This window comes from Thamnophis elegans, chromosome 4 (genome assembly GCF_009769535.1).
Source record: "Thamnophis elegans isolate rThaEle1 chromosome 4, rThaEle1.pri, whole genome shotgun sequence".
NCBI lineage: Eukaryota > Metazoa > Chordata > Lepidosauria > Squamata > Colubridae > Thamnophis > Thamnophis elegans.
The window spans coordinates 75,573,310-75,588,519 of record NC_045544.1 but is presented as its reverse complement, the minus strand read 5'-3'; the positions used below and the strand labels follow the sequence as shown (position 1 = coordinate 75,588,519).

Sequence of the window (15,210 nt, the reverse complement as noted above, 5' to 3'; positions counted from 1 at the left end):
AGTCAGCTGAAGTGGCCTGCAGTACTGCACCCTAACCACTGCGCCACCTCGGTTCAATTCTATTCAGCTAAGCATTTAGGAAAGTGTGGTGTGTGCATGTGTGTGTGCGTGCACACACGCACTAGTACTAAGCTTGCAATCCTTGCAGAGGGTTATTTAGAGGCTGAAAACATATAACAAAGCTACCTAAAGTAATTTATATGTTTAGTTTTGTTCTTGCTATCTTGCCTTTCCTCCAGAAACTCAAGATAGTATAGATAGCACTCCCATGTTTCAATGCTCTTACCACAATAACTTGTGCACAAGACTACAGTGACAAAATATGTGCCAACTCTCAAAATATTATCTTTTACACATGATAGTTAAAGAACTGAACCTCCTATCTGCCTCTTCAAAAACAGGCCATTATGTATTCCTTATTCCAATCATTCTGGATTCAGAGCAACATCTAACATAAGTTAATGTTTTCAGTTCCTCCGACATCAAACCACACACATGGACGTACCCAACATTTTTATAGCATTTATCATCACATAATTTAAGAGGCTTTAGATAATTCAAAAGCTGATACACTGTGTTGGCTTGCCCATTAGAGGTATTGCTTTGATGTGTGTTTTTAGCCTTTTCTTAAAAGCAGCCTGGCTATGACTGGGCACTGACAATGATGGAACCAAGTTTATCATCTTACCAAATGCCAAGGATTACAGCAAGTTCTTCTGCACAGAGGTCAGGCATCTGGTTCTGATGAGATTCTTCAAACTTTATTTCATTGAGTACAGTGTCATCATCTAAAGCATAATTCTGTGGGGAAATATACACAAGTGATAAATTACATCTAAAGTTGTTCATCTGTTTGGAAGTTGCAGTAATAACATAAAAAATATCTTGAACAGCAGCACTTGATTTTAGCTTTGCCAGGAATATAAATTCTCCTCTTGACTAAGCCACAGAGAAGGATTCTCTTGGCTAGCACAACAGCAACTGTGTTGAAGATGATTTAAGCAAGAACTAGGAGAGCTGACAGAACACCAGGGCTGTGGCTAAAGAATAAAAAGTTCCTTGAAGAAACAGAATGGTTTGGAAATAAATTCCAGTTAGTGGTCTTCAAACTATACTCCAGAAATCCTGAGTTTTCTTGAAAACTTATGAAGAATTTCTCCTGAGGAAGATCCTATTGCCACAAATAAACTTTATTGGAAGGCGCTTTACCATATTTTTCCTTTGTAATATATCTCCTTTAAATATAAAGCGACTGTGTGTACAATAATTATTGGAAATTCAGCAGGAGATAGATACTTAGGATGTTTCTTTCCACTTGTGGCCTTGAGGAATACAGTTCTTCTGAAGTCGAAATCTGTATTGAAAGGAAATCTTGACTGGGGTGTTACTTGAATGAGGTTGATTTAAGGTGCCTGATAAGATGCCTGATATGATTGTTGATTTAACTGTCCATTTTAATGATATGTAAATCACTTAGAATTTTCGGGTGAGGGGGATGCAAACACATTCATACTTATTTCCAGGTGCAGAACAGACTTAATTTCATAGGCAATTAAGTAATAGATAATTAAAGGATGGGGAAAACAAAACTATTTGAAGGAGTACAAATAACTCACAAAACAAATGATAACCCACAAAAAGGCAGACCCTTCTAAAAGATAGTACTTTTGTTTGATTTAAATACCTTAGTTAAATCTTCTAGTGGAGTAGGTGCTGGACTAAGCTCTCGGTAAGGAAGGACGATGTTATCTTTCCTCTGAACATCTAGTATCAGTTGGGCTACATATTTTTCCTGAAATCTTGTTCTTTTTCCCAGAGCACCTGCAAAAAACCATTAGAACAAAATAGAAATTCATTGCGAGTACAGAATATATGGATTTGAGATATGCCTTTTATGCACGCAGAATTATATGGGTGTTCTCTGAAGGCTTCTGATCAAAGAACTTGCATATATACATTTTTATGTTTTTAAGAAGAAATGCACAGCACTGAAGCAGTGGCAAAACGCTGTTGCTGTTGTGTTATTTTTTCAGTGACATTTCCCCATGTAATGATAACAATTCATCAGAAAAAAATATGTACTTAGTTTCCAATAATCTATCAAACTGAGTCTAAAAACTACCATAATTAAAAATATTGTATTCCTTTTTATGTTAAGTGCTTCAATTTATTAGTTTTTAAAGATAAAAAATATTTGATAAACTTGAATTGCAGGCAGAGTTATGGCAATGTGGCCCCATGAGAAACTCTATGGTTTAAGATTGGATTGGGCAATCCACACGTCTGCTTCCTTCCACTGGAGTCTATTATGCATAGAGAAGCATCTGAGGAGTCAGTCTCTCCCTGCCTTGTCTCCACGGGTATAACATGTCAGGAGTGAGCAGAATAGCCCCAATATGGCATCTTTTTGCTGGAGAACACCCTACAGCTGCTTTTCTGGTGCCCAGTTGACCAGCTTTTGACCAGGGTTGTGACTGCTGCTACATTTTTGTGCCTTAAAGCACATTTACTAACAGTATGGTGTTGCTTTTATCATGTTTCCATTCTGTCTCTCTGATATCTGTAGCTTTATCTTTTCCTCTTCCAGTTCTTGAATTGATCTGAAAAGTAGTGATTAACTTTTAAAAAAAACACACACCCAAAAGATACAGGTCTAATTGGTTTAAAATTGTCAGGGATCAAAATTCTGATTAAAAAAAAAAGCAAAATGTGAGATAAAATGGACTGACTTGTTGTAAATGCTGCTGTTGCTTGCAACATTTCGTTCAAATCAAAAAGCTGTGCAAGCAATTTGCTCAGGCTGAAATATGGATAAAAAGCTGAACACGTTCGTTTTCAAATCCTGATGAGCCAAATTTCACATCTCTTTGCACATTCAGCGGCTAGAGTTCTTCCAATAACGTTCAGCAATGAAGCTATTTTAAAATGCTCGGTCTTGGGAACTTGAAAGCAACAGCAACAGTTCCTTGGTCCCAGCCACAGTTCCCTAAAATACTGGTAGCAGCTGGAAATAACACCAAGTTTGGCAATTCAACTTCGAATAAGGAAAGAAAAAATTGCTTAGTGGGGAGCAAAGCTTATAAAATAATATTACAATAATAATAGTTCTGCCAAAATTAAACTCCATAGTAAAGAATAAATCATGGGGCTAATTATTGCACCACAAAACCCTTAAATTGTAAATATTACCGCTTCCATTTGGATTCTTTTAAGTACAGATTTAAAACAAACGTTTAAAATATTTACACGAACAAAGCTTGGTTAAAACCCATTTTGTAAAAACTCTTTTGTTCCTTTTAATCGGGTTGTTGGTTGAATACTACTGTATACACCTTCTATGTCAAGCAGTTTAACCACTGTGTTATATCAAATAATCTAATAATGACATATCCCATTTAATTTCCTTAATCAGGATACCACCACCAAAATTAATATTTCAATTTTCTATTATTTTGAATAAAAATGTATGGATCCTTGATCCAGATTTAAAGTACCAATTTTATTTAATTTTTGATGGTATATTTTAATAATATGGATAATCCACAATGCATTGTAGCTAAAAACATAAATTTGAGATTCCACAGTTGGGGGTTACAATGTACTTTAGTACAATAGCCCTTATACTTTACTAACTGTGGTAATCCAAAGCTTGTCTAGTCCTAGTTTATTTGAATAACCATAATCAAAGCAGTCCATATTAAGATTTAGTATGAGTGATTCCGATCAGAATAGAATATGAAAATGTTAAAATATTCCACACTAACCACATTCTTGGTTCTGAAATCAAAGGAAACAGTACTATAATGGTATGTTTAGAAAGCAAGAAGAAAAGAAACAACGAAGAAAAAAATAGGAAGAGTTAAAAAAAATGAATCTATGTGTCTCGGAGTCAAAAGACAAAGAATACTGTTCAAGGAACAAATATTTGCCTTTAAAATCGACTGAAGACTCACCAACTTTAGTTTTAGAGCCAAATCATTTCAAGCATTTATTATTTCCAGAGATCCATCTCAGGCATAATAATTATAAAGATTACATCAGAAGAGGGAAAAAAAGTGTTAACTCTTTCCTCTGCCTACTGCAGTTCTGTAGAAAACATCTTTCCCCCTAAGTATCCTGGGAAGAAATCCCCATGTATTATACCAAACGTTAGAAAAAATACAGAGCATTTATATAATGTTACAGTTTATCCCATGCTGAACTCAAAATACCAATTGGCTATCTTCAAGGAAAATCTTTGAAATCTTGTAGAACATTAAAAACTAAGGGCTGCTTTTATAAACACAGTTGGTGTAGGATACTGAGATCTTCACAGATTAAGCTTAGCTTCCCATTATCTACAGTTTTAATATGTAATTCATTTTAGAACATCGTCAAGAAATTTTGCATAAATTGTCATCCGAAATCAACACTCTAAATAATTTAAAGTACAGATGTTATCACATGCTCCTCAAATTAAGTTACATAATTCCTAAGACTTACTTTTCTAGCACAACATTCATGCAGTAGGTGATGACATTACATTAAGATGAATATCCTTGTAACTTATCCAAGACAAATTTAAACGAATCAAAAATGCATAAAGACTATTTACCTTTTTTTGGGTTTCAGATTAAAACTGTTAAAGAAGGAAATTATGCATAGAAAGCTGGACCAGTTTTTAGATGTACATTAACTTCACTAAATAAACTCTAATAAGGCATGATAACCATTGTGGTCTAGATAGTTCATAATGGGATGGGGAATCCTTGGTTCAAATCTCCATTTAGCCACAAAGCTCCCTGTGTGATAGTCAAGGCTCTGACTCTTAGATGATTCTACCTCTCAGGGTTGTTATGATGATAAAATTGAGAGGCCTTAACCAGAGGTGGGTTCCTACCAGTTCGCACCAATTCAGTAGAACCGGTTCGTCAAATCTTCCGAACTGGTTAGAAGCGGTTCCACCAGTGGACCCGGAAAGCAGGCCACACCTACAGAAGAGGTTCCAAAATTTTTTGAAACCCACCATTGGCCTTAACCCTGTGTACTACCTTAAACGCATTGAGAAATGGTAGATTAGAACAGTAACAATTAGTAGATGGATAAAATATGGTTGAACTATGTGTATAGAGGTCAGCTGCTCACATTCAATCATATGTAATGTATTACAGAATGTTTAATCCAACAAATCATAGGAAAAGATAAAAGGAAGCCTGCATGTCATCTAGCCAGACAAAACATTGGCTCTTAGAGCCTTCTAATCAGCAAAAGAATGGCATACATGCATAGATAGAAAAAAATATTTCAGTTAATATATCATTAGCTTTATTCATTGTCATAGAATAAAGAGTCAAATCAATAATGAGGCACTTTCAGAAGACAGGGAGTTTTTTGCTCAAAAAACAATTGTATATAGCTTTTTGTGTCAGAGAAGCTCCATTTCTGACAGAAAAAATACCATAAAAACAGAAGCAAATAAGCCCAGCAGAAAAATGACTTTCTGAATAAACTGCCTCAATCCAAATTAAATATTTGTTGCAATTAAGAATATCAATGTCTGGGTGTTTTATGCCCCAGGATTCAACACCATCTCATTTCAGACTTCCATTGTTTTAAATAGTTGGCTCATAAGGCAACTTTCAAAGCAGCTGCAACTTTTTCATGCTGGCACAGCAGCCTGGGGAAAAAAGGAGGTTTCTTTAATCAGCAGGAAAAAAGTATTAGGGTCATGCAAAGGTCCAAAAAATTGGGTGTATAGTCTTAATATGCAGTATTGTTGTCATGATGAGTCAGAGTTTTCCCCCTACTTGATGCTTCTTTAAGTGAAGAGACTAATTAATGATAATTTTGGTGGATAAGAGTAGAGTAAGTAAATTCTAAAAGGCATAAAGGTCAGTTCTACTTACTTTGCACAATGTATAACTTTAAGGTAATTTCCATGTCACATCCTTAAATGATATTTCTACCATTTGTAAGCAATTAACCCTGTTTCTATTATCTAAGTAAAATTGACAAATTCATATTCTTCACTTAAGTTAAGACCATGGTGTTATTCTCTGGATTTTCGTTTCTCCTTTTTGTTTTTTATTCCTCTCTCCCTGCTTTTTGAGCAGTCCTGGTGGCGCAGTGGTTAGAATGTAGTATTGCAGGCTGACTCTGCCCACTGCCAAGAGTTAGATCCTGACCAGCTCAAAGTTGACTCACTCTTTCATCCTTCTCAGCCTTACAAAATGAGGACCTAGACTGTTGGAGGCAATATGATGAATCTGTAAACCACTTAGAGAGGGCTGTAAAGCATTATGAAGTGCTATATAACATTACATAAAATAAAATTGCAAAAGTGCCCATTAAGAAAAAATGGCTGTAAATGGACATCTAGTTAGCTAGGCATCACCAAGAAGGGATATATAACAATATACTCAAACATAAAATATTTCCCTTCTAGCTCATTTCTGTCAGTAACATCATCTGATTGCAAGTCTGTGTGATCAGTTACTTTACACTTGAATGTGACAGTTCTATTTTTCAATGCTTGGACCCTGATCATCATTTTTTGGAACCTTGACTGGTGTGGACTATAACTTTTGGAACATTGCTTTTTGTCTGTTGCCTGGCCACAAGTGATCCTTTCATGAAATTACAATATCTATAATCTGGACATCTATGTTTTTCCACTTTCCAGGAAATAATATTACTGTATACATCCAAAAACTATTTACTGAAATGTGTTAAGTTTCTATTAGCAAGACACCTGGAATCTTCAGCAGATGTTCTCTCTCTCTCTCTCTCTTCCCCCCTCCCTGTGTAATAGGAGACTATTCTATGCCACTAAATAGATGTTTTCTCTCCATCCTCTTGCAGCTTTTTATGAGAATACTGACAATAAACCCTCAACATTCCAAATATGCCTACAGACTAAAAGGTTTGAGAATCCCTACAGAGCATTACTTCTATTTATTAATGGGTATCTAAAGATCAAACACATTCCAGTACTACCTAAATCACTATATCTTAAAATTCAACTGTTGCGATTGTTCCACAAATATCAACATCCATGACATATGATTCAATTTTACAGTTTAAACACACTGGAAACACTGCTGGGAATAAAGGCACATCTATCTTATTTAGCTTCAGGCTCAGCAAATAAGCTTTTTAAAATATCAACAAATCACCAGTAGATATATTAGAAGAAGAAAATATTTCATGGGGATATCAGAAATAACCATAATAAATGCAATGGAAAAGAGTAGTGTCTGCAAAATTATCTGCTTTTCCCACTATAAACAAAAGAAGATAGATTTCATGTGATCATCTACAGATGTGTTACATTAAAAACTACTTATTTCTATAATACATTAGCTCTTTTATACTGGAGCCAATCACATCTCAAAATGCCTCCAGATGTAATTTCATACTCAAGGTAAGTTAGAAAAGGTGCCAGAAAATAAGAACCTCTCTACATGTCTATGCAAGTTTGAGAATTCCAGGCACATTGCTAGACCAACTTTGCTATTTTGTTGGTAGTGACTGGGTGAAAAAACTATTTTCACAGAATCATTAAACTGGAAGGGACCTCAGAGATCAAGTCCAATTTCCTAGTGTAAAATCAGCTAAAGCATTTCAAACTTTCTGCCTCTCTTTAAAAACCTCCAGTACAGGGGGAACATGCCATTTCACCCTCTTCCACTATATCCAACCTAAATCCATCCAGCTTTAGTTCATTTGTTCTGGTTGTGGCAGAGAACAAGTCGAGCTCCTCCATTACATGCCAACTGTTTCCATGTCACATCTCCCCTTAATCTTCTTTTCTGCAGGCTAAAGACACCCATCTTTTTTGTTTCTCACAGGACTTTGTTTTCAGCCCTGCTCACCTACATAATCATCTTCCTCTGAATGTATTCCAGTTTGTCTATATTCTTCATAGATTGTAGTATCTAGAACCAAACTATTCCAAATGGGCCCTGAACAAGACAAATTACTATGGGACAATTACTTCTTGTGGCCGGGCCTCTATATTAATACATTGCAAGCTACTAGAATGTGATTATTTCTGTACAGCTAAAGCTATTCTTCTTCCAGATAGCTTTAAAATTGAACTCTGTTAGAAGAGAATGGAATTCATTTAGTTGGAGTCATAAACTCTATTCTCTGCCACATTAAGGTCAATTGACAAGGATAGCCCTGCCAAAAATGCCTGGTGGGACAGGCTGTATGCAATGCAGGAGGAAGATCAGGTTGTTGTGGCCCACCAGTGGCCAGCAGAGCTGGGGGCAGACTCTGACAGTGAAGAGGTTGGGGACGAACATGGGCCAGTTCTGGATCCTGGGGAAGGCTTTAACGAGGGCTCTGCATAGGAGGCAGAGATGGGGCCAGGGCTGTCTGATAGTTGACAGTTATCAGAAAGTTGACAGTTATCAGCTACCTTTGGAGTCAGAGATAAATGGGACATAAGAACAGCTGGAGCCTGCTCCGGATGTGCACATGCACAGAGCTGTCAGAAGAAGGGAACAATTCAGGAACAGAGGTTGACTCGGGAGTAAAGACACAACTGAATGCTGAATGGCCACTCCCATAGGAAATAAATAGGAGCAAAAGGTGAGTGGTATGCGCAGGAGACAATTAGTTTGTTTTTTAGTGTGAAGATTTGCTTATCTGAGCCCGTGCCTCACAGAGACTCATTGCCAAGTATTTTATTGTGCACCATTGAGCCTGGAAGCTATCAGCCTGGCAACTATCCAAGGACTGATAAAGTCTGTTGTTGCAATGCACCCTTAAAAGACTGTTTCCTGGGTCTTTGCTGGGTGTGAATCTAGGAATTCACAGTAGCCAAATAAAAAGGGATTTTTTCGGGACAAGAAATCTGTTTCTTGATTTGGTGAAGCCTAGGTGAGAACACAGGTACAAACTGGAACCAATGACACTTCTTCTATAAAGATGAGATTGTGGAGAGCTCTTCAAATGAGGAGTCAAATCTCAACACTTGCATAGGTGAAGGGAAAACACTTATTTCTTCCCCTGAGACTGAATTCACATCTCTAGCCTTCCAACCCTATCTTCTGGTTAATGAGATGTATTGGTAGCATGTTGTCATAGTTTCTCTTGTGCATGTTAATCCTTCACATTCCCCATCTTTTCTTCCCTGTGGACTGCATCTTAGAGAAATGTGCATATTCTTTTTGAGTTTCCTGTAAAAGAAACTCTTTGGCTATTATCCTTAATGCTGTTTTCCTTCTGCATCAGGCAGTCATAAAGTGCAGAATGGCTGTCAATGGCCAAATGCAATGCACACAATTATGTACCCAAATTATGTACTTTTCAAAAATCTCACACTAGAGTATACAACATTGTCAACATAATGAGTAGCAACTTAGGTGTGACAGAGGAGGCATAATCTTGCTATCTTCAATTCGGTTTCTAAGATTTAATTTGGTTTTTGAGGGTTTTGGGGGCTACAGACTGAAGCTAAGTGTCTGGATTATTATTCCAATGGTGTTTTTCACAATTTCCTCTTCCCCAGGCCTACTAGAAATATGCAATGCACATTATATTGCTCTTATGACAGGGTATCTGTCTTGCATGTCAATGAAGATAAATGGCATAAATTGGGTTATGGGGACTTCATAAAACTCATTAACCTTTGGAAAAAATACCAAGAACAGATTCTGTATAGGTGTGTTTTATTATAGCGCTGGAATCTTCATAACAGATACTGGGTTCAAGTAAAGAGAGTTGGGGAAAATTAGAAAATTTGCAACTTTGAAGTCACAATACCATATATGAAATTATGCTTGTTACACTCTAAACAAAGGGCTGGATGGTTCCCTTCCATTAATGAAAGGAGCCTGGATTCAGCAGAAGCTTCTATAAATGTAAGGTGGATTTTTTGCTTTTTCTGCCTTCCATTCTATTACACAGGATGATTAAACAGGTGGTACGGAGATTTAAAAACACTTAGTTTTCCTGAATTAGATTCCATTCAGTCTCTCTTAAGTGAATCTATTCAGCTTTAAGGTTCTGCAAACATCTGAGACAGAGATTCAAGGGAAGATTTTACTTGTCAAGAGGTCAGTTAGCCCGTCTTTTAACAACTTTCACCTCAACAACATTTAAACACATTTAAATTAGATCATGAGTCAAGAAACTATATGCAAATTTATTGCTATAAATTGTTTTTATTAGTTTTTGCAAGGCTTGTGCCTATTTTATTTTTATTTTATTTGCCTTTTATTGATGTTTTATTGGTGTATTGGTCTTATCTTTTGGTGAAGGATGCAAATTTAACAAATCAATAATGTTCAAAGGAAGGATGGAGAAATGCCATTTCCTATTACAGGACTCACATAGCCACAAAATTTACTACACAGTGTTTCCAAGACAGATTTGAGAGAGCACATGGGGCAATAGAAAATCCCCCTGCGTGTATAAAAGATTTCAGCCTTCCACAGATTTTCAGAATTTTACTTCAATTTTAGTAAACTGTTGAAACTAATCTAGAATTTAAATAAAGATAATTTCTCAGAAGCACACCAAAAGTATTACAGAGACTGTTGCCCTCTTCAGTATTTTGCCATTTTTTCTTTATTAAACTGTCAAGTGATGCAGACACAGTTAGGGTTAAAGATTAATATTCAAGAACTTGGAAAAGAACATACCTGTCAACTCAATCTGTAACTTAGTTATGTCTTTAGCTGCAAGGAAATGTTCTTTGGCTTTTTTATACTCGTAATAATTCAAAAATGTGTAAGCACATTCTAGATGAAATTGAACAGCAAGATGCCAACATTCATCATCGTTGAATAAAGTCTCAATTTCAAAAACTGGAAAAAAGGAAAAGAAAGATTAAGAAACACAATGTGAAGAAAACATAACGAAAAGCAGAAAAATACATACCAGATTCACTACTCCCTAGGCAAATAAACTAAGTTTAAATTGAAAGCGGACCTGCTTAATCTGCATTTTCATACACCGAGTTTTAACTACAAACTTCCCAGTTTGGCAACCTCCAAACTTCATGAAAAATGATACATAAATAGCCAAGAGCCCCCCCACACACACAGACTTTATTTTCTGTTTTAATTTTTAATGGTCAGCATTTATAAGACTATAAAGCAGTGCTATAAAGTCTGAAACCACCTTAGAACCTACTGAGGCCTAGTTTGAATACCATCGTATTCAAATCCACATTCCATTTTTCTGTATAACTTTACATATTTGAGTAGATGATTTAACTCTTAACCATATTTCTATCTGTCTCGTTCCAATATGTACTACAAATGAGTGATGGTATTCAACAAATTTTACTACCGTTCTGCGGGTGTGGCTTCATGGGCATGGCATCATGGATGTGGCAGGGGAAGGATACTGTAAAATCTCCATTTCCTCCCAATCAGCTTGGACTCAGGAGGCAGAGATTAGATGGTGGCGGGGCCAGTCAGAGGTGGTATTTATTGGTTCTCCAAACTACTCAAAATTTCTGCTACTGGTTCTCCAGAACTGGTCAGAACCTGCTGAATACCACCTCTGCTACAGATGTTTGCTTAAGGGTAAACATTTTTCTCTCTGAGAGATGAAGATCCTTATTTTTTGAGACCAAAACCAGTGACTGCGATGTTTGGCAGTTGGTCTGAAGTTGGTGCTCTAAACGTGGTTTCAGAAAATGACAAATACAATTCACCTCAGAGCAAATATTAGTCTAGGAAACAATTCTGAGTATAGAAGAGATCAACATATCAGTGGTAAAATATACTCATAAAAGAAGGTAAAAGGGAAGGGAGAAAAACTGAAGGGAGAGAAAAAGAGAATCTGTTCAACACATGTAATATATTTCCAATGTCAGTCTTAATCAATAACTGAAAATTTCTTCATTGCTCTATTGGACAAAAAAATGACAATCTTGAAAAAAGGCATTATTTTCCTGCAGAGTTTTTTCTTCAAACCCAAATGCAATCATTTGTACCCGAAGCAGTATTTTCTTTTTTTTTAAAAAAAAAATAGGTCTTAAGAATTAAACACTTGACATAAAGTTCACTTCTCTAAGATGATGAAAAAAAGGCTTATTTTTAGACCAATTTAAAAGAGTGGATGAATTACAGGCATATATTCATCTCCAAATAATTTGTTTTCCCAGAAGTAAAGCAATTTATTTCTAAGGGTTTTTAAAAATTTCATAAGCATTTGGTCAAGGACACAGATAAGATAAAGAGTAATAAAATTTTATTATAGAAAACATGTGGCTTTGTTTCTGTTTTCAAATCTAAAGAGGAGCTGGATGGGTATGCATACAACACACCACATCAGCTGCATAGTGTAGTGCTAAGAGCACCAGTTTTTGATGCAGGTGACTGTGGTTCAAATCCTGGGTGCTACTTACTTTGCCTGCCTATTTCAAATATGAGAGTGACTTGAACTAAGGGAACGATGCCATCTCAGTCACCAGATTAACAAAGTTTACATCAGACATTTGGAAAATATGACAATCTGACAATTAGAGAACTACTGAAACAAACCATACATGGACTAGACAAGAGAACTTGGATTTGATAGAATGCTACCACAATAGTAAACCTAATGGGAGAGGGGATATATGAAACATATGAGGGAACTATAGAACAATGGAAGACCTACAAACACATTAATGGAGAGACAGCTAGTTAACCAAAGCTTCAAAATAGTGAAGAACAAGCTGCATTCACAATTTGAGATAGACCAACCATACATTACATACTGGACTCAAGATGACCTAGAACAGTGATGGGCAACCTTTTTGGCGTGGTGTGTCAAAAATCGGCAAAAAATCGAGCATAACTCGCGTTGTGTGTCACTTCGACAAAAACATAATTTTGCGCAATTTATAGTTGCTGCTAATGGCGCTCACAGTTCCCGTTGGCACTCCGCTATTCCCTGCTGTGGTGCGGTCGTAACCGACAATCCCAGTAGACTCTCTGTGCCGGCCTGACTGGAGAGAGGCGCGCACTGTTCCCGCGCTCCTCTCCTGCGGGTCCTCCCTCGCCGCGCTGATGACATGTGTGCGCACAGCACGCACGCCTTACCAGCAGCCCCTGCGCTCAGAAAGGGGCGGCGGCGATACAGTAAGTGAGTGTGGGCGGGGGAGATCACACGTCCCGCCCCCCCCCCGTTCCTCCAGCACAGATTCTTTCATCCTTAGCGGCCGTGCAGGAGCCGAGGATGAATCGCATGAAATCCTGTGCGTGTCACCCCAAATGGCTACGCGTGTCAGCACTGACACGCGTGTCATAGGTTCGCCATCACTGACCTAGAACAATAACCACATGAGCAGCCACATGTTATGCAGCCAACATGCCTCTCCCTTCATTACAAAACACAGCTGCCTTTTGAGGTATAAGTTCCTGGACAAACTACGGTAGCTACAGCCAATACTCAAAACTGATTACCAAGACTCAGGGGAGAAGCACCATCAGACCGTATGCTAGAAAATGCCACGAGAGCCCCACTGTAACTCAAACCAATGAACTGGTATATGCTATTGCTGCTGTAACCCTAGAGATGCTTGGCTATACGATCAAGAACAACAGTACATAATGTCCCTGGTTAACGGCTAAAATTAAAGCAACTCAGAGAGTAATTACTCAACTTGTAGAACTACAGAAGGGTGTGGAAATTAAAGATATAGTCTACCCTACTGAAAAAATATAAGGACCTGACTCCATGTAAAGTCCTAGAGACTGCTTAACAAAGATTCATAGCACTGACTACCGAACTAAGGAGATAAACTAGAGAAGCAGAGGCCAATATGATAAACGCCCTGATCTTCAAAGAACCATCCAAAGTGTACTTCCAACTGCAGTACAGCAACACAGTAACAGCAAAGTCACCAATAGCAGAAACTGAACAGTACCAGAAGAACATAAGGGAGAAAGAGAAGACATATAATACCAGTCAAAGTGGCTGCAGGACCTGAAAGCAGATCACAGCAATCTCCCAGAAGAGGAACCATTCACAATAACAGTGGCAGACATCCAACAACAGATCAAGAACATGAAAACTGGGTAGCACCTGGGCTGAACATGATGCACTTCTCCTAGTTAAAGACACTAATGGCAGCACATGAATATCTAGCAGCACAGATGAGCCAGCAAGCTCCCACCCAGATAGAGTAGCACAAGGAAGGACAGTGCTGATCACAGAAGACCTCCACAAGGGAACAGTTTCTGTCAACTACAATCAGCCTCCCCACAACATGGAAAGTCTTATCAGGCATCATAATATCCAAGTCACAGGAGCATACGGATCAGTACATGAACACAGCTCTGAATGGCATTAGGAGCAATATCAGAGGTTGAAAACACCAATTGCTCAGAGATAGACAAGTCACCCAAGACTCAAGGTCTAGACAGACCAATCTGAGAACAGCCTGGATTAACTTTAGGAAAAGCCTTTAATTCAATGAGCAGTGACTCTTAAGACAAGGGAGGGGCTTCAAGAGATCCCAGGAACAGCATCAGAGCATTCTGTCCAGAAGAGTGAAGTGGTAGCTAAGATACTGCACAGAACCCTCAAATTCCCAGGCCTAAGAAGACCCAAGATTGAGGAAGACACATATTACACACAAAGCGAGAAGGGATTTGTTTTTGTTTTTATTTTTTGAGAAAGAGATTGAGGGGGGGAGGGAGAGAACGAGAACAAAAACTGGATGTTTATATATAAAATATATAATATAAAAGAATTATAATTCTGCATTATAGGTCTATTAAATATTTTCTATTTATTAAACAAGCATTTCACGTTTTTAAAATGAAAGTCACAAGATATTAGTAATAATGCAATGATGTAATTTCTATAAAAAGATGCTTAGTATACTGACAAATCTAATATGGTTATGATATAATATGCTTTTAAATATGAGAAATCTTGGTCTAAAGTACAATGTATTATCTTGCAAACCTAATTTGCCTTATTTCTTAATTTGCCTTCATAGAAACATCTTAGTTTAAATAAAGATTAATGTTATTTTGTAAGAAGAAAAATAAACAAGTAAATGGTACATTATCTCAAGTAGCAGCATCTTATTTTTTTTAAGAAAGTCAATTTTTAAAGTCTGCAAGCAGAACATAAGGAGAACATATTTCCCACTCATATAATGAGGCTGCACAGAGTCTTTTATCAACTGTTTAAGAATTACCAAAATCCAACCATGAACACTCTGTTATTTGTGCTAGCCATCACTAATTTGGGATAAGCCAAAATGGG

The 15,210-nt window shown here is 37.2% G+C and overlaps 1 protein-coding gene across 1 annotated transcript in view; it reads right to left on the bottom strand.

Moving 5' to 3' along the window:
- TTC27 (tetratricopeptide repeat domain 27) overlaps positions 1-11,149 on the bottom strand; it is an 83,513-nt gene extending 72,364 nt beyond the window's left edge. Inside the window, exons 1-4 of the mRNA XM_032216048.1 lie at positions 11,128-11,149; positions 10,635-10,799; positions 1,685-1,821; positions 689-801 (exon numbers count right to left, since the gene is read on the bottom strand). Coding sequence (XP_032071939.1) covers positions 689-801; positions 1,685-1,821; positions 10,635-10,799; positions 11,128-11,149 — 437 coding nt within the window. The remainder of the gene's footprint in view (positions 1-688; positions 802-1,684; positions 1,822-10,634; positions 10,800-11,127) is intronic.
- Between the last annotated feature and the right edge of the window lie 4,061 nt (positions 11,150-15,210).